This window comes from Morone saxatilis, unplaced genomic scaffold (assembly GCF_004916995.1).
Source record: "Morone saxatilis isolate NCDOM2014 unplaced genomic scaffold, NCSU_SB_2.0 Contig4, whole genome shotgun sequence".
NCBI classification, from domain to species: Eukaryota; Metazoa; Chordata; class Actinopteri; family Moronidae; genus Morone; species Morone saxatilis.
The window spans coordinates 10743682-10764780 of NW_023339984.1; the positions used below are offsets into that span (position 1 = coordinate 10743682).

The 21099-nt window shown below is 40.9% G+C and overlaps 1 protein-coding gene across 1 annotated transcript in view; it reads left to right on the top strand.

Moving 5' to 3' along the window:
* zmp:0000000660 (arf-GAP with Rho-GAP domain, ANK repeat and PH domain-containing protein 2) overlaps positions 1 to 21099 on the top strand; it is a gene marked incomplete at both ends in the record, with an annotated part of 120109 nt that overhangs the window by 58037 nt on the left and 40973 nt on the right. Inside the window, 2 exon segments of the mRNA XM_035675832.1 lie at positions 3027 to 3201; positions 13222 to 13347. Of these exon segments, the coding sequence (XP_035531725.1) occupies positions 3027 to 3201; positions 13222 to 13347 (301 nt within the window).

Genomic DNA, 21099 nt, shown 5'->3' on the forward strand with positions numbered 1-21099 from the left:
GAACAAAGACAATAATTTCCTCATTGACATTCATGCAATTTTGAAATCACGCGATGGCATTTTAACAAGTTTTATGGGCCCAGCGGTCATGAAACTCACTCAACACACGCAGTAAATTACCGTTTAAAGTGTCAATTCCAGTAATGAAATGAGAGTAAAAAGGTAGTGAGGTGATTTATACCTGACTCTATCAGTATGTCTCTTACATAATCTCAACCGTGCACGCTCATTTCAGTTAAGGATGTTTTCATTCTGCGTCTGTTTTTCGTCATTTCGTGCCCTCTCTCTGTCCCGCTCTCTCCGTTTCTTACTCCCATGTTCCCCATTAGAAGCTCATATCCCAGTGACCTCCACAGAGTCTCCGCAGGCCACATGACCTAGAGAAGGGGGGGTGTCAAAGGACCTTCTTATATCATTACACACACACACACACACAGCACACCCACCACCACACACCACAACACACACACACACCACACCAACCACACACACACACACATAAACTCTCTGGTGGCTGCAGTAATTGCTATGACACGGAAGGTCATTTCCAGAGACGATACAGAATAAGGCCAGGTTGCATGGGACTATTTTGCCTTAATCTGACCCGGTCTTCTGGTGAGCATGTGTGTGAGTGTGAAAGACAAAGCCACTGAGTGAACGAACTAATCATATCTTTACATCTATATATATATGTGTATGTTTTCTGTTGAAAAAAGTGCATAAACGGTGCACACTGATAGAAATGCACATGTGCTTGGAACACACACACACACACCCAACCAACGTACTTAAATAATCTTTATCGCCTGTGGCCAGGTCCTTTGCGTGGGTGGTCAGGTTTATAATTGACAGGTGCTTTGGTGTGTTGCACCTTTGCCTGTGTGTATATGCGCAGCCTCCACCGCGCGCACATTTCAGACGGATCTTGCTTGTTTGTGGCAGATCGATGCGGCTTACTGACTCGGTCCAAGTCCGATGAAAGGAGAGGTTGCTCGTTGAAATTCCGCTATTTGCCACTCGACTCCTCTGTTGATCCACTTTGTTGCGGGTCATCGTGCACAGTGTCACATCAATTGAGTGGACTGATAGGAAGAGACAGACGGAGAGAGAAAATATTTTCCTCAGTCAGACTGTATTCTTCTGAGTCTTTTATCTTGCTTCTCTTAGCTGGCTTTCGCTGCATGAAACAGGTGAATAGTTTGAACAGAGTGCGCGTGCATGGCTAGACACAACATATATAGGTACAGTATGGTTTCTGCTCCCATTAAAGGAGGAGTTCAACATCATGTGGAAGTGGAAAGAGGAATATAAGAACGAAATAAAGAGTCAGAAATGTCCACAAGAAGTTAGGGCCTCCCTTCTTCTTGTCCCCTTGTGGCAGTTTCAAAACTTCTTTCTTTCAGGAGATATTAAAGTTTGTGTGGAAGAGAGATCTTTGATTGACAGGTGTCTCAGCCTATCACAGCCTGCTGTGCTGGTAGCTGTTTGATCGTTCAACTCTCCCAGGCTTTCTCCTCTTTGACTATTATTTTTGTGGATACTGGGTTAGCTGGCAGAAAATGTTAAACCCAGAATCATGTTTAGTCCCCATTTTTTAATCATTAAACGGCCACTTCACCTATTTTACACAGAAAAGGTGAGTTTATTTGTCACAAAGAGTTCTACTCATTCTGTGGAAACAGTTGTAGGATATCTTTTGTCGTGATATCTCAGCTTTGCTGCACACATTTTGACCTTTTATTCTTTAATATGACTCTTACAGTACCCTCTAAGTTGAAAATAAGATACTTCAAGTGTTAGTGTATGTTGTAGTTTGTTTAAAATTGGAATTGAGCAGAAGTGATGCTTACCTTTCCCTTTTATTGAGGTCTGATGGTGATATACAGTTACTTATGTACTTACTGTATGATTATGTGCACATTAACATGAATTTACATTATAACTGTAGTATATATTTTTAACCTGGCAGTCTAATACATTTTGTTTGTCACTTTATACTGTATGTCATATTCAAATTATAGCATTGCTTGAAAGCATTTAAAGGCAAAGTCCACAAACCAGTGTGTGTTCCTATACATGGAATATAATTATATATGTCATTTCTAACATTTTTTTTTTTTAATTATTGTTTAGTTTAGTTTTTTTTTCTCAAGAAAATGTCAAACTGATACTTATTCACATCGTTTATTTCTTTTAATGGTTAAAGTTGTATTTTTATTTTTAGTCTTATCAGTTTCATATTGTATATAGCTTACATACTTGTTTTGAAACAGTATCCTTGTATTTCCTGTTCTTTGGTATGCTCTGCTGCTGTTATTTGCTCAGCTCATTGTTATTCATGCCTCTATTCCCACATTTCTCTTCTCAAAATTGTTAGTTTCATTATATTTAATATGGCCCATTTGTCCTGTTCTTATTTGCTATATTCCTTTTTTCAGGGATTAGAGATTTAATGATTCCCACAGGGAGTATTAAAGTTTGATCTTATTTTAACTTCTCTTTTGAGAGCAGCGGGCAAAACTCAATTCTAAACTTTATATGGTTTCCTGACGCCGCTTTATGGACTCTTTGTCCTCTATCAACCTGCCATGCACACATAGACACACAGAGCGACACCAAGCTCTGTCGCTCTGCTGCTCCTACTCAAGGAAGTGATAGCATACTTGCTTTTCTGAGGATTTTCACTGGTTCTTTGTCTGGGATGTGAAAATTTTAAAGGTATTAATCCAGCTATAGAAAGCTACTTAGAAATTTAGTGAGCTGCAACTGCACTCATTCAGTCTTTTATTAGTCTATCGCACCAGGAAACGTTAAGTGACAGGTGGACTTGCATAAATAGGATTGCAACCTCTAAAAATCACAATTATTTGACTTACAAATATGTCAGAATTACATATACAGTATTATCCTGCACATACATGATTGAAGAACTTTATAAATGGCGTTGAGACCTCATGGGTCCCGTAGTAGACCCTGAGCCAAGGCTTTCCGAGAGACACTCTTCATGTGCTTTTATGTGTTTACAGGCGCTGTGTGCAGCTGTGGTGTCGCCTGACGTGCTGCAGACCATGGCGCTGGTGTTCAGTGGGGCAGATGTTATGTGCGCCACCGGGGATCCGACCGTCTCCACCCCGTATCTCTTGGCCCAACGTGCCGGACAGAGGCTACAGATGGAGTTCCTGCACCAGAACAAACTCTCTGGTGAGCAACCATGCGTGCCCCACTTTACGTTACTCTCTCCCCACGCCTGTCAGGATTGCCCTTCCTATCTGCAGTTTACAACCACGAGTCAACAGAAGCAGACTTTTCATCTCTAGCCAGTGATGAGCCAGATGTATCAGGTGTAGCTAGCTAGCTAAGGTATGCTAACTGTGTGAGTTGGCTTTTTAATTTTACTTGCCGACAAGTAAGAATTCTGCAAAACAGTCTTAAATATGCACTAATATGCAACAAAAAGTTAGCATCCTCCGTCACCATTAAGCTCCGTGAGACATTGAAACAAAGCAGCAGCACTGTTCTTCAGGGGAGTGCTAGTTAGCCCTAATACCATGGCACAGTATTATAAGTAATTATGCAATATAATTAAAATGTTATTTTGTTTTAACATACTGCTACTATATTACTTGTTAATAAAGAGTTAGTAAAAGTAAGCTAAAAGTAAAAAACTAGCTAAACTAGCTTAGCAAAAGTAAGCTAGTTAGCCGGTCACGCTAACGTTAACAGACAAACAGCATGTTTAATCAACTTCTTAACGTTTGGCTCTTGTGTTTATGGTTTTGGAAAGGTTTGTGAGTGCGTACTGTTTCACAATTACTGTACACACTCTTTAATTCAATAACAAAAGGAAAAATACAGGAAACTTTTCATGGCCAATGTTCAACCCAGGTGAGGTGAGCTATGAAACAGAATAACTCATATATTGTCCTAGTCAGACCTAAAAAAAAAATAAATTAAAAAAATAGACCTGACACGCTCACATAAATCTGTGAAAAGGCCTTTAAACTAGGTGTGCAAGTGAGACTTTTACAACCGTCGGCGCCAGATATGTTCAGCCCATTGTCTTTATACTTTAACAAGCCAATCATGTTTAAAACTCACACCGCTGCGCCGCCATGTTTATTAAAGCACAGTGGGAGGTTTCCCCCCCCCCACTGCCATGAATAGGGAATGAAGGCAGAAAAACACACAAATATGAAACCACCATGTTAGGTAAAATTTTTTCTCTCTCTCTCTTTTTCCTTTTTCTTTCTCTCTCTCTCTCTCTCTCTCTCTCGTTCCTACTTTCACCCAACTCTCCTTTGTGTTACCCACCTCATGTTCCTGGCATCGGCGGCGCGGCACAGATGTGCTGGTCCTCGTGACGGGTGTGTTTTGTTTGTGTGGTTCCGCACTGGGCTGATGAGGAGAATGTGTTTGATTAAAGGAGAGAGAGAGGCCGTTGGCTGGGGCCGTGGGGAGACTTTCTCGGGTGCTATATTTTACATAATGTATGCGCTGCATCTGTGCACAGTCGCCGGCACCGAGCCTGTTAGGGACTCCTAATTGCTAGCGTGGGTCACCTGGTCGCCATGGTGACGGCCATTACTTGGAGGTGTGCTGGAAGACACACAGAGGAACACACATACACACACATATTCACATTCACACGTGTGGTATTGTCCACCTGAAATGTGTAGCATGCAGGCAGTCTGTATATGCTCATTATGTGTCTGGAAGTTGTAGGGCTTCATCATTACCAGGCAGACAAATCTGGAGCTAACCAGAGTCTTCCTGTAAAGACGGGTGTCCAACTTAACTGACCGACTACTGCAGGCGAGAAGGACCTAGGTCAGCAAGGTTACCAAGAACCCAAATGCCACTCATATAGTCACAACTTGAAGAGAGCTGCACTGACTCTTGTCCCTGAGGCAAGATCTCCATTGCAGCCAAGGAACACTGTAAATCTGTCAGAGTGGCCACAAGGCAGCTCGACTCCTAAAAATATGTCAACCCAGGGTCACATGCCACCCTAAAGATGGTGTCTCGTTTGCATCAAATGTCTTTCCGTGTGCGAAAATGACCACCGGCAAACAGATTTTAATTTTCAGATCCTGAAACACCAGCCCAGTATCCCTCCTGTGTTATATTTGTGCAGAACATGAATGTTTAATACCAATGCAGGAAGCAGCAGTAATTTATGCCATTTTACATAATCACAATCTTTCCTTCACATTATTTAACATTAGTTAACCATTCCTCGACCCCCACCCCCCCGGAAAAACTACCGCTTTGAATCACAGCCGTGAAGTACGTTTGTACGGTATATTATGAGCCGTGATATTGACTGATCCCAATGGTATGTGTAATTTACAGCATGATTGAATATTATGTGTTATCCATCAACGCTGCTGTACAAGTGACGGTATGTACATATTTATCCAAGGATTAAAAATAACACGCCAAGAACAGACTGTGCCACTCCTTAGATCCTAAATGTTTTTTTTAACTGATCACCCGGCTGAGGAACACTGCCATCCTTTATAGCCTCATGAAAAAGCTGCTTGTAAAATAATATAAAAGCACGTATCTATAAATATAATTTGTGAAATGACAGTGAAGAAATAGACTATTGTAGTGTGCCGGAAAGATTAAGGCTCCGCATTAAACACTGTCCAGACTCCCCGTTTGACATTTTCCTACTGCCGGACACATTGTCACATCACACAAAGCTGTGGAAAGTGGCGTCTGCATTGTTTTCTGCTGCATGCAGCCCCCAGAGTTAGCAGAAAGAAAGACTTGTGAAATTTCTGATTGAACAAAAAATTGAACTTTTTCAGTTTTTCAGCTGTGCGCAGTGTTATGTCTGGCAGAAACCGGGAGCAGTTCAATACCCACATGACACCATCCCTACTGTGTAGCGTGGTGTTGACAGAGGGAAGATGGAGGGAAGAATAAAAGGAGGCCACATAGCAGCCGATGTCGAGGACAAAACAGAGTTCAGAGTTGTTTTTTAGAGTTTTACAGACTTCATTCTTGTGTTAAAGTTGACAACGAGACAATGGTTGCACTCGTGAAGGTTACGTAAGGACAAGTGTTAGTAGGTGTCTCATTTGTTTTCAGCGTTACGTGCATATCAGTTTTGGCTGTGTACTTAGTGTTTCTCCTTTTTTATTTTAGCTTTATAAAACACCACAACAAGGGTGCACTTCACCACACGCATGGTGCTGTAAAACCGGAAACTACATTGAGCGAAATGACAACAAACACCTTTCTTTACCAAATTCACTATCCCCCTGGTGAGAGACTGGGATAAGCCGGCAAAACACACACTCGTCTGACACGCCGAACAATCCTCACTTGTAACAACTAAAGTCTAAATTGGAGGATCTCTTAGTGTGAAGAAAAACACTGCCGCTGCATCTCTTCACAGTGTGAATCACGCTCCTGGTTTGTAGAAATAAAAATAGGAGAACCCTCCATTTCCCCTGGATACGGTGTATCAAAACAAAGCTGTCAGCCTGCTTCTCCCAGAACCTCTCCACCGTCCGTTCCCCTCCGCGGCGGCTCATTTGTAACTCCAGCGTTAGGACGTCCACTGATGGCAGAGCATTGGCACTTCATTAGCTCCTTCTCTCTGCGTCTGTGCCAGTGCATGCTCGTGGGCCTCGATGGACCATGTTCTTCCGCCCACACCTGCCCGCCCCAAACCACCCTGGGATACCGTAGTAGCATGTGCATTTACATATCCACATCCCAGATTTCATTAAAAAAGCCAATGGCGGCTCTCCGAGGCGGTGTCTCTTCGCATTTTAGGAACCCATGAGGGCAGCTTCAATGATGGATCTATCCCTTATAATAGTCAAAGGCTTCCACTGAGGTGGTTTCTTGTATATTTTTAGGTTCCTTTATCATTTTTTTATGTCCAGCGTATTCCCGTATGTTACACTCAGGAGGCTACACAGGCCACATGAATACAAATTGCACCATCAAAAATGTGTATATAGCATATATAGGTCCCGCAAGTGTTGTTTTCATCACTGGACCAAAAAAAGGTAAATCTTTCAAGGGGCAATGATTTTCGATTTGGTGTTCAGTTGTGGCAAACATGAATTATCAAAGAAAACATTTTTTGGCACTGTTAAGGCAAAATTTAAAAAATGAACATTAATCTATTTTGGCACAACTCACGTCTAACCAAGCTGTCACCAGTGTCTGTCCTGTCACTTGCCAGGGTGAACATGGTGATAGATATGACACCAAATACTGTGGTTACTGCACTTTAATCTTAGCTGGTACCACTTTTTTTGAATGCTAACTTACAGCCTCAGTGGTTAAGGAAACACTCTGTAAGTAGGCAGTGTTGGTTTGAAATTCCCCCAATAATCAGTGTCTCAACAAAGCCTCTACCATCAATTGAACATCATTCTTGATAAAAGCAGTTGATGGACTAAAACTGTAAATGCAAATTCTCTTAACACTGAAATGAGCATTATGAATCCCAAAATGGCGTCAATTTCCCACATCTTGCTGGCTAATTTAGCAGGTATGGAGACCTGTTGGTGTTGCCAGTGTTGCTGTAACATCTGTGGCTTAAATGGACCACACAGAGGACCTGTTCTGCCAATGAGGACAGTTTATTAACACACAGAAGAAGTTTCAGACCTTGGACTTGCTGCTCTCTGTCCTGGTGCCACTGGTCCCTGTGTGACTGGGTGGACAAGTTAGTATTTGGATCTTAAATGTTGCAGGTGCGTAACATTAACAACTGAGCTCCACCTGCCACACGCAGGATCTGTTTACACAAATACAAGCCTACTAGGTCCTTTTTCGGTGTATTGACATGTTTGAAATGTGGTGGATTCAAAATTTTACCTTTGGCTACAAATAAATGTTACTGGAAGTTGTTTTGTTGAATTTCGACCTTCATTGGTGGATTGTAATTTCAGGTAGCATTGACCAAATGACACAAAACTAAAATTTTAAGAGGTTCTGTTCAACCAGCTATACACCGCCCAGTGTCACAGAATGTAATAGTGATGAGTCGCAATGGGGCAGTGCAACAAGCTGTAAACAGAACATTGACATAATGTCTCTTAAAAAGATTTTCATGGTGAACGTCAGCAAACTGTTTCTTATTTATATATCCAGCAGACAAATAGCAACATTACCATTCATTGGAAGTTTCTGTGTCCACCTGGCAAATCTAAGTCCAATATTAACTCTCCTTCTAGCCTTGTTATGGTCCACCAACACCTGAAGGAAATATTTGGCTCTTTAGCTGCTAAATGTAGTTCACTAGCTAGCTGCTAGCTGCACTGCAGGGCAGGTGGTGTGCAGTGAGTCCATATTCTCTAAGCTAAAAGCCGCTCCCTGCTGTGGATCAAAACGATTTTGATGGGAAACCGATAATAATGAGCTGAAAGACCGTAAAAAGGGGTAACCGCAGAGTTGGGTGATATTTCTCTGTGGTTTTGTCACAAAAAGTGTCACCTTTCACATTAAACATAGTAATTTGACCCATTGTTTATATAAAAGGAACAGTGTGTAGGATTTAATGACATCTAGCAGTGAAGTTGCAGATGGCAGCCAACTGAATATCGCTGTCCCTGTGTGTAGGAAAAACAAATGCAAAAGGCCCTGCTTGCAACCAGTGTTGGATTTGTCTGTTCTGAGCTACTTTAGAAGCATAGCAGACTCAGTAGAAGAGGATATATAAGTGGCTCTCTCTAAGATAACGTAAACACAACAATTATTATTTTCAGGTGCTTATACACTAATGAAAACATACTTATGAATATGATATTCTATTCCTGCCAGTGAACACTGGACTTTTAAATAGTGCACCTTTACAGTAGCTGTGTACACATACTATCTACAGACACTGGAAGAAAGCGTTGCCATTGTCCCCTTGGGCTGTCTGACTTTCTTACAGACAAAAACTTAAGCCATAAGAACTATTCATAAGATGCAAAACTCATATAAATTCCACAAATAGCGGCTTTAAAGTTGCAATTTTGATTCCTGCTCTTAACAACATGCAGCGAGACAGTGAACCCCTGCCAGCTCTTTCACTGTAAATCTCTGGATAAAAGCATCCGCTAATGCCTGAACTGTAAACAGAGCAATGTAAACATGTAAATTGTGTTTTATGGCGGCTCTTCACTCCACCCAGGAGGCCATTGTACTGTAAAACCAAGCTAAACAGCAATACCTCTTACTGTTGACTTCACTTCTCTTCTTCTTAAATGACACACCACGGATTTGGAGGCAAAGAAGTTTTATTGTTGCCACCCTGGCATCCCTGACGCCTCGAATCTCTGAATCTCGCGGCACATTAAAAATTTATCCAGCAGGCTTTCTGTGTGGATAATAAAAAGATGGAACACTAAGACACACACACACACACAAATACACAAACAGCTAATTCAGAAGCGCATGTTTCATCTCGGGTCTCCGTTCTAACTCACTGTGTTCGGTAGCAGCATCGCACAGCTCTGCCCAGTTTCTTCTGTGCTTGTTGATGTTGTTTATGTTTTTAACCACACGCAATCTGTACACTTGACTGTTAGAGGGCAGGAGGTCATAAGCAGCTGGCTGAGAGATTTTAAAGTTTTTTTTTTTTTTTTTAAAGATTAGAAGGCATGTTTCCCTGGTGGACGTGTTTGTTATGGGATGGTTTTTCATTTTGAGAGGAACGTGCTTTTGCTAAAAGTTTTCGTGTGTGTGTGTGTGTGTGTGTCCTTTGGCTAAATAGTGCAATGAATGATGGTTTAGATTTTATAATGGGTTACGTTGTTTTACATTAAATCTAGTCTTCTGGCCTTTTTTTTTTTTTTTTAAATAAAATCTTTATCTGACTTGTACATGTTATCTGTGCTTGCCTTGCATGTGTTAAGCCATTTGTGTTATCATTTGCTGTGTGTGTGGCTTCACTGTCTTTGTGTGCGCACGCGCGAGTGCCTCTGATTACCCCACTGTCCACTGCTTGTCAGGGACCACTTTGTGACCGTTGCCGTGGGCGACCAGATGGCTAATTGAGCACTCTGTCATGTCACCTTCCTTCACTGGGGACTGAGCCAATCAGCACAGGCCAGACTTCTCAACTGCCGCCCCCACAGACATCACAGTCCCATCTTAACAGAGTCCAGCTTTAGGGGCCCAGAGGGACTGTTTCGAAGGCTCACAGAGAGCGCCTTGTTACAACTGATACAGCATCAAGCCACTGGCTTATTTACATTCTCTGAACCTGAGTGGTTGGGAAATTGTGTGTGTTAGACTCACTTCCCTGCAGTTTGCTGATTAAATTCTCAGATTCCATGTATTTATGATGCTGCTATTGGCAGACCGTTCTGTGTTACATTCAAAGCTAGATTACAGATGTTGCTAACATAACTGACCCGGGCTTTGTGTCACCCTGCTCCTGATTGGCTCTGCATTCTTGGCATGGCATCAAAAATGTGTTGCGTTTGTTAGAAACGGCTACAGTTCTTAAAAACGGTCGTATCATGCCAGATTTGACCTTGATTTGAATGCTACTTGCTATGAGCTGGACTGATAAGGGGTTGATGATGGTTTGAAGCGTTTGTTGGGTGTTTTTGTTTTTCATTTACAGTCTTTATTTATAATAACCATGTTGGAGATCAATCGTCAATTAGTTATTTAATCAGGAAGTCTCATTGATCAAGGCCAAAGAGAGACCTGAGAACAAATTACATTTACATCACAACATGACAGTGCAGTCACAAGCAGTTGTCACACAGAGACACACTAATTAAACCATTCACAAGTAATTTTAAAGCTGAGAGGAGTTTCTCTGACTTTAATTAGTTGAGCAGTTTGTTCCAGTAATAGGGTGCATAGTACAGAAAATCAGTCTTTGAGTTGCTATGAGGAACTTTTAAAGCCAAACTGCCCTGATTTAATTAAGCTCAGTTCATGTTAGATAAACGGTACATATTTTAACCGTACATTTTCTTAAAAATCCCATCTTAAAAACATAAATAATTTTTAATGTACGGTAACCAGAGTAACTTCACACAGGCAAATATGATTACCAGTACTGCTGTGATGTAGTGCTGCACTATAGTACAATCCTACATCACATCTGGACGTGGCTACACATGCAGCTACTACACCTTGCTGTCACCTAGCTGTGTTTGTTACTGGTTGAACAGATTTCTACCTTTAACTTGCTTAATGTTAGTGTAGCTAAGCTTTTTCTCCATTTAAGTCTGTAAAGGCCCTAAAAAAGTGTTTTAAATCAGCTTCCAATTATAAAAGATTGGGTTTAATATAACTTAATAATATAATTAATTAATTAATATATTATTATATTATTTGTTATTTATTCGGTCCAAACACACATCTAAGATATTGCTCTGCTAGCTACCAATAAGCTAACAGTCAAGTGTGTTTTTTTTTTTTTGTATTTAACTTCAAAATCCCTCTATTTTCTTTTCCTGTAAAAACATACAAATATTTTTGAAGACTCATCTTGAACTCCGGGGGCGGTTACATAAATGTATCCAATCAAATGGGATTTTGGGTGAGTACCAAACCCTGCCAAAGTAAAGAGAGGGATTTTGATATAAAAATACTCAAAAATCTTTTTTTGACAGCATCCAACAAGAGATAAATGATCAACACAGGGACACAGGATTGGAGTTTGGAAACAATGTCTCACTGTATCTTTAAACTTAGACTTAGGAGTGGATGTATAGCATATTTAATTTTATATCACAAAATATATATTACACATATGTCAAAATTCTTCGAACAGAATATCAGATAGTTGACAAATTTCTTAGATGCTTTAAACATTATTCATAATGGGAATTATGGTTATGTCATCAGTAAGATTAGGCTTCCATTTCCTTTGGGTGCTTAAATGTGATATATGACGTCCATTTTACTTCATTTTTTAGAATAATATGTTACTGAATTCGTAGTATTTCACTGTAATTCAAAGATTAATAATGTGTGTGAACACAATGAATTAGTTTGACACAATCCCCACATAGAACACATGCATTAGAAGGAACCGCCTTGTTGAATTAACTGATTGTTTTTCTCTTTGGCCCTGAGATGAGGCGCCAGTGGTGTCAGTAAAGGGTGGAAATGTCGCCTCAATTAAAAGTGGTTTCAATTAAAGTTATTTTACCTTGCTTGATGAGAGAGCTGGAGGTAGTAAGATAAAATCTGTAAGATATTGCCAAGGCCCCGGCAGAAAATTGAACCTCAGAATTGAAGCTAATTGAATTTGAGAACGATAAGGTTGAATGTGGGGAGCTCTTAAAGCTAGCAAGAAAGGATGAGTAGAGGGAGTTTAGAAGAAAAGGGGAGAAATGAGGCAGGAAGGCTTCTAATTTAAATGGACAAAGATGAAGAGAGGATGGGGCATAAAACTAATTTTAACCGATACAGAACATGGAGGTTTGCACTTTGAAATGCTCTCAGAACATCTTATCTTTGACTTTGCAAGAGAATAACCATGTGACAAAGTCAGGACTAAATAAACAGTTTGTATAATCTTGTTTTATGCTGCTTGTGGGAAAAAATAGATAATCCTGTGCAGCTTCATTGATGCCCACAGGGAAATACTGTCCACATGGAGGTCAGAGCTCAGGTTTAAGAACAGTTACCATGAAGCTGGTAGAGAGTTGGTGCACTTCAACAGTGGGGTCTCATAATTGAGCCAAGAATCCATCTTTTCTGGTTTTTAGGGATTTTACGAAAATGAGAGTGGGATATAAGGATAGAATCATATCTGGGATTAGTGCTATCTGGATCTGAAAACATTCCCACTTTCCAAATCCAAACCTGTTTTTTGCAACAATAGTATGGAATAACAACGATGGTTGACATCTCCTGGAAGCTGGACATGTTAACTGATAATATCAAGATAATATCTGTTACTGTTGCAGTAATACGGGCAAAATGCTGTGTCCCACTGTGGGACTGCATAGGTGATGAAAATGTACTACCATGGGTGACGATTCTCAGTTATTGGTCGACTGATATATACATGGTTATCTTAGCCAGTAATATGCTGAGACAGACAGACAGACAGACAGACAGACAGACAGACAGACAAATTTTATTTAAAAATAGCACTTAAATATTATCGGTGGAGGTGAAATGGTGACAGAGTTCAAGAGAAAGATCAGATTAGTGCACTGCCACCATTGCATTCATTGGGGAAACCATTTCCTTGCTCATCTACTGTTTCTCCCACCCTTGTAGATTTCCCAAGACTCGAGCAGTGGTCGGAGAACACCACCCTGTCTGACGCTTCCCTCTTCATGGATGGCTTCCTCTACATCTCCTCCGGCCCCACCAAGACGACGCTGGATCGCCGTGGAAGAGATGGTGAGTGTAAATGCCGTTTTGCAAACCCCTGGCAAGGCCAATCAATCCATCAATCCATTTGTAAGCAATTTAAACTGCGTGTTTGTCAGGGGTCTACTCCAGTTAAGCGCTGATCGATCAATCAGTGTCAGTCTGTCAGCTGTCAAATTGCCAATCGTTTAATCCGTACACCAAACAGTCCAGTCAAAACGATCAATGAATCTGTCTTTCAAATACGTTCTGCATTGGTCCTCTGGGAATGCTTGTCAGACAGAAGTATGTTCTTAGACGACCTAGCAGCGAATGCGCCACAGAAGTACGGGGTAAATTAGGGCTAGGTTAGAAAAATTTTAATAAAAAAAAATAAAAGAATTTTGAAGTCCTTTCTACTTCAACTTGAATGATGCTTCCCTCCAATGCTTCAGAATTCTCCCTTTTTGTTTTCCAAGGCAGTTTAAAACTTTTAATCAGGCTCCATTTCACACTCAAACTCCTCAGCTGCCACTGCACCTCGTGCTCTGCAATGGTCCCACTTCTCCAAACAGCTGGAGCGTTTCTTGGGCCCATGGGTAATTAGGAGAAGGAGCCAGCTTTGGAGGCTGCCCCTGGGGATAGGGGGGGTTATTGGGGAAAGTGGAGAAGTGGGATGGAAAATGGGGGAAGGTGGAGGAGAAATAAGGGGGAGGAAGGTGTCTGGGTGGTGGGAGATGACAGCTTGCAGCTACCTGCCACTGAGCTGTATCTCATACATCTTGGGTAAGACATCCATCTCCATTTCCATCACACCACACACGCTCCGCTCTCATTGGTGGGTTGTACATGCTGGCAGGGCTGAGGCCGGGGAAATTGCCCCTTTAGTGAGGACTGGAGAAAAATCCTACCAGTGTCATTTGAAATTGTCATTATTTGTACATTATTTGTAATGGAATTATAATTATAGTATGATTCCAATGGATTGCAATTTGGGTCTTAATTTCAGAGTTGTTGGCCCTCATTTCTGTTGGTTGTGATAATATTGTACTCAATTGCTGACATCTGTGAGCATTGCGACCTCACTACAATTTCTGATGGGTCAAGAAACAAGAGTGGTTGGATGATCAGACTAAATTAACCAGATTGTGGACATTGGGTAGCAGGAACAAGCTTTTAACACAACAGTGACATATTATCACCATATTATGTTGATTGTGACAGCAAACAGTTGGATATTAACACATTCAGCCTACTCAGAGCAATATTATTCATTTGGAGTCATGTTACTGCCTACCTGCTGAATGCAAGTCATATTCACTGTCATTTGACCTATGGACCACTATGTTAGCCAGCTAGTCGCTAACTTTGTGTGCTTGGTCTTTGGTGTGTAGCAGGGAGTGGACAGTGGATTCATCAGAGCTGTTTCGCTGAAAACAGCTGCCTGCATCTGGAATTTATGCTGAGGGGAGTGAACCAAAACCAGTAAAGTTGCAGGAAGTAAAACCAAAATAATGAGCTGAAAAACACTAAAACGCTCCATAGAGCTGGGGTGAACTCCAGAGTTGGGTGATAATTATCTGTGGGTTCATCAGTATGAGCGACCCCTTTTACAATAACAAGTAGTTATTTTGTCCATTATACATACAAATATAAATGAGAGTATTTGTCTTTTCAGTGTGATCCCTTATGTTAAAATAACTGCAGAAAAAGAACACTATTCTGTTCTTATATAAACCCAGTGGTATAACAATGTATGGTTTGTACAGTACAGTGAGCTCCTGCTTGAAATGGAGTAACGCAACAGGTGTCCATTTTGTCGAGGTCCATTTTAGTCACTCTACCACTTCCAGACGCCGCACCCTTCCCGTTGTCTCCCCCCAGATAAGTGCTCGTAATATTTCGGCCGATAAATACCTTGTTATTTCATCTATTATGCAGAGCCGTACAAGTTTGGCTTTTGTGCTTTAATGGCGCTTTAACTGCAGCTCCAGTTGCTGAAAAATTCAAGGGGGGTTGTGAACGCTCGATGCGTTCCAACTTCTTCAATCACGAGGAAGCGCTGTCAGGACTTTGTGAGCACGGAGGGATGAGGTGTTTTTGAATGTACTCCAGGATGCCTCTCGCTCCCAGGCTAATGGTTTGATGGTCTATAGATACACCCAAGTTCTTAATAATTCATAGGTTGTGCTCAAGGCTTAATAAAAGCACTCTGCCACGGCATCTTAAACTTTGCCTCTTTTTTTTGTGTCTGGAGACGACTCCAATAGGCTTTCATGCTTCCACTGATGGGAGCTAAATTCAGAGTACGACATAAATTAATTTGGCAAGCAATTTTGGTAATGGCCTTGACTGAGGTGGCACGGGGGATCATTGTGCCAGTCCACCATAATGAAATAAAATACTGTTCAGCTTAGCATTTAGTGGAAAAACAAACATGTTCAGTCATGATGCAGCTGGGAATATAGATTAGGATTAGAAAAACAATGTTCCTTGTTGTTTTATTTGTGCTGAAATCAAAGTTGAACCGTTTTATCCTCCAGCATGGCACCACTTTATTAGTTGTTCTGCTGAGCTACGCTACATATCAGGTTTACGCAGTTGATTCTAGCGTAAATGAAGTCACCCCCTTAAACGGGCTCAAGAGTGACTCATGCTACTTTCAAATTAAAGAGTGTGTACATGCTTTGTGTGCATCAGTGTGTGTCTTTGTGCTTCTGAGAGTCTTGGGAGGAAAAGAGAGACAGTAGGCAGTTACTGTCTGAAATGGTGAGTGGCAGCAGGGAAATGGCACCCCTAATTTCTGATTAGTTTAGTCTTTTTCCTCATCAGCTGCGCTCTGTTTTTGCCTGCAACAGTAACTCACAACTGTTGGAGAGAGGGGGTTGGAGGGGAGGGGTGGGGGGAGTAGAATTACGTTAACAGTTTTATTGAGGACACAAATCTGAGCCCATATGAACATTCAATTACTTGCATCTACAAAGCTGGAGTTTTTTGATAATGAACCAAATCGTCTTTATGGGTAAAAAAAAATAGTTTTCAAAGGATGTTAAATGATTGGAATTTATAAGCAGTCACATTTATGTTATTCTGTTTTATATATTATGAGGAGCACATAAAGCCCATTTAAAAAATTTGTCTTCATCTGATATGCTTTTTGGAATATCTTCATTACTATGCCTCTGCTTGCTTAAATGAGTGAGTACTGCTGTTGCTTAGGCCGGAAATACATGGCAGATAGTGTTTTTTTCTTCTTTATCATATGCCATATCTGTCCATTCCTCCCTGTAATGAAGTGGGCTGTAATTCTGGCACAGACAGATCGTTCAGATCCCTTCAGTTTCTCGATTTCCATTTCCAGCCCCCTGACAAGCTGTCCAGCAGATGTCTTCATCACAGATATTTTAGTCTGATGGTGAGATAGGCAGAAGATTGGCGGAAGGGGGAGAGTGAGGGAGGGAAGCAGGTGATTTAGTGGAAAGGGGCACGGCCTGCTTTTTCGATGCATACTGAAATGGGTGTCTGTGCAATGTCGATAAAAAGTTTAGGGGGGACATTGGGTAAATCTGGAGGAGTGCAGTTAAAAATAAAGCTTGAGACACAATCGGAGTCAAAACTTTTGAGTAAATATGTTATTCTGTAACTTTTATTCTGGTCCATTGAGTCAATGAACAATAAGACAGTTTAATTGCCACATTGATGACTTGATTAGTCTAATCAACCAGCTCATCTTGCGTACTCAGAGCATTTAGCGAATTTTACAAAATGCCCAAGTGAGAGAGGAGATGGGAAAAAAACAGAATAGAGAGATTCCACATTCCATCTTATCTGGAAAATGCTATGCGGGGAGCGCTCTTGGCGTATAAGCTAATTGGCCCAATTTAGCTGGTGGAGGCATGTACCACGGTTGGCTTCCGCTAGCGTTGTCTCTGGCGGCTGGTTGTGGACTCCCGTGGAGAACGGCTGGGCCACAGGGCCATTGCTGTGTGTGGGGAACAGCTGGCAATGGACGCAGCTGCTTGATTGTAAATCAAGCACTATTGTTCCCTCCATTGCACTGGTGCTTGTGTAGAAGCTAGTGCTATCCCACCCGCTAAGGAAATGCTGAACCACAAACAAAAAAGGGAAGAAGGATGCTTGCAATTCGGTGATGTGCAGGTCTTTGATGAAGCCAGTTTCCTGGTGGAATATCTTGGAGGGATCCAAAGACATTCACTGCTGCATTAAGAAGTAACTTGCCACAGATTCCAACACAGCTGAATAATAGTCACATTTAACTGAGTGAAACTCATTGCAGCTATTCCACATTTACACTGCAGTCACACCACTGGTAAGTGTTATATCTTGAGTTATATCGGTACAACCTTCTGCCTGGTTTGATTTATTCTTTCACTTTCAGGCCTCCATGAAAATGTCTAATTTCTGTCAACATAACCTCTTCTGTCTTCACAGTCTACTGAATCCCTTATATTCACTCAATTCCAACCCAAACGAGATAGCTGTATCTGAAATGACATTTCTCAAGCATTTGTAGTCTCTAAACACCTTTTGCCCCCCCTTTAATCGCTATCCCTTCCAAACCGTCTGTTTCCCCAGCATGTTAAGGCCTTATGTGAGTATCTGTTCCTGTAAGTCTGCTGGCCATTATTAGTATAATTCTTCACAAACTGGTGGGTGGAGTGGCAAGCCCATTCATGTGTCCACACTGTCTGCACCCAGGATCCCGTAGCAATTTGCTTCCTGAATTCACAGTGGGATTTTTAATGTCTTTCTCCTTGGACTTGAGAGGAAATTAAAAACATTTTTTCCCGTTTTCTATAGCGTAGATAAAAGATTTTGTCAGACATTGTCTGTTCAAGGAGACAGGATCCGGATGCCAAATGTACCAACATCAAAATGAGATCTATTAATATTTCTGATGTGAAAGGACAATCAAAACCCTAATTTGCATATTTCAAGTTCTATACACTTTGGGATTTTACATGCCCTTGAACAGAGGTTTCCAACCGTTGACTTTTTAAAAATCCATGTCCTGTTTATGTTATTTTTAACCCTATGTTTAAGAACTATTGGTCTGGTGCAGTGGTTCCCAACCTTGATGGTTCGGGACTCCTTTTAACTAACTGCAACCCATCATCACCAGTTGCATGTGTTAATAGGCTGTAATCTTGTCAACCAAAAGGTCATTAATGCTACTATATGTCACAGCCTCTCAGCCCACCAGACTCAATTGACAAAACCAGTAATTTTATCTTGCAGACAATCATAAAACATACTTCAAACTGGACATAAACAGTAAAACTCACCAAAACATTTGGTAGTCTATACACTGTCCTCAACAATCACAACTGGTTTGGTTGAAATAAACCCTTAATTCACTGAGTTATGTAATCTTTGCACCAGTCAAAGTATGTCCACTAAAATGCTTGTTTTTTTGCCACTGACTCAGTGATTTAGAAGTGTCTGAACATTATGGGAAGATCACAGATATAGACCTTCTGTTTAGCAAGAACCATATTATGGTTATTGCTTACCACCAGACTCCATTGACAATAACTGTAATTATACCTCGCACATCATCGCAGCATTGTAACTTCATTCAAAGCAGACAGAAACAAAATAAAACTCACCAAACCGTCTTTGTTTTTCCACTGTTCCAACAATCACCAACTCTGGTTTGGTAGAAATGAATCTTTTATTCACAAAGAAAGATTAGAAAAACAGCTGCTTCAGACACTATCCTCAAAGCCAACAGTTGCACACAGAGACTCACATGCACTAACATGCACATGCGGCAATACTCACAGATCAAAACAAGGGGAGGGAGTGTGACGTCATTCTGTACTAAGGATGCCTACACTCTCCTACATATTCACATACAAAATAGTTATTTGCTGCTCTGTTAATATCAAAAGATTGAACATATATCCTTTAAAGTCTGCACTAAGATAAGATAAGATATACCTTTATTAATCCCCCGTAGGAGATATTCAAATCAACACAGCAGCATTGGGGAATCTAGTGCAAAAAAAATAGTAATACATCTAACAACTGTTGGTGCCGCCAGAGGAAAAGTCAGGGGGTTGTAAAAATAATTTTGAATTTTATATGGCAGTACCACAGTTTGTACCAATCAGTCTTGTAGATGTTGCAATATTTCAATGTGGACCAAGGCTGTGGACCAACTGAACAACTTTGCCATTCATCCAGATGAAAAATATGATTTTGGGTGGCAGAAGTACATTTTTATTTCTGCTTTTGTATCCCCTTAACCATCTTCTGACCCCTCAGATTTATCTTTTGGCTCCAGTTCGGGAACCATTAACATTAGGCAATAACTGTTTCTACTTGCCAGTATGTCAGTTCGTCTATAATCTAAACGTTTTAATAACCTCTGCAACCAAAGGATCCATTCTAAAGCAAAATATCTAGATGATCAGTGCCTTTACAGCTGTCAGGCAGCTTACGATAGCAATTGACTTCAGTTAAGAAATCAAGTGTACCTCTTAAGAAGATGATTGTGTGAGGGTTTCTGATGGTACACATGAAGCCATTCATTTATTACTAGTATTACTAGGATTGACAGAAGGAAGGAAGGCAAATTTCCAGCAAAGTATAGCATAAAACAAGAACTTAACTACTCTCCGGAGGAAAATGATGGACATGACATTTTGTGCAGAACCTTAGCAATCCAGGGACACATTTGCAACGGAAGTTAGTAAGTGCATTACGATCTTTTTCGTCGCCAAGACAACAGTGCGTCCTGTCAGATAGATTGGACTGGTAATGACTTTAAATACCAGAGTCAATCTCTTTCTCTCTCTCTCACTCCCACACACACACACTCACATTAAAAACTGCAGCATGCACGGTTGGTTTCAGATAGAGACGATGATTCTTCAGCTGCTGGAATAATTTTTTCTTGAAGCAAAGTGGGGTCAGAAGAACAGTATTTTTGAAATGCCACAGTAAGCAACAAGATATGAGTCGTTTTGCAGTCTTAAAGCTGTTTGCAGAATCGTGTCCAAATTGTTTTTTTGAGACAGAAAATACAAAGAAAAAGTCAGAAAGAGGCGTGCAGAGAGGCAGTGCAAGGGTGAATAGAGCAAAACTGACATCCTCCTTTCCTATGCTTATCACATCCTTTTTTTCTTTTAACAGCCAGTTGTAGACACTTCCTTTTTTTTATTGGAACTATATCTGTTCCTTCAGAAACATCACACACAGTTGGCAGAGGAATGCACAATTAGCATATTCATGAGATGAATACAGTGGGAACTTTGGAGTCGCAAGCGACAGGGGGTGGGGGGCTGTTTGTGTGTGTGTGTGTGTGTGTGTGTGTTTGTTGCGGAACAAAAAAGCAGATGGCACGGTGACTTTGAAAATCCAAAATTAGGTATGTTTTCATGAACTTCATGCTCATTGGCTATGTAAATCGCACAGTCAGACAATCATAAAAGACAATGTTGTGTGTTTTCCCGCTTTTCCACTGAGATCATGTTTGTTGATTGAAATCTGCTCGGCACTCTGAGTCTCTTTTACTCATAATTCTGTGCGCCAACCCTCACATGCTGTATGCTTGACATAGATGGCCTCTAATGGCTGGACAAATGAAGGTCGACTTCCTCACATAAGTAATCTGATTGCAGTCATGGAGTTAAAACTTTGTTGTGGACACAGACTAAGTCGTCAGTGAGCTGTAAGTGTTCTTTTGTTGATTTGGAAATGAAGGCCCCAGTCTGCCAGTTGTCTTTAGACTGTGGCTTTACTAATTACAGTATGGATGTTCTCTTTTCTCCAGCG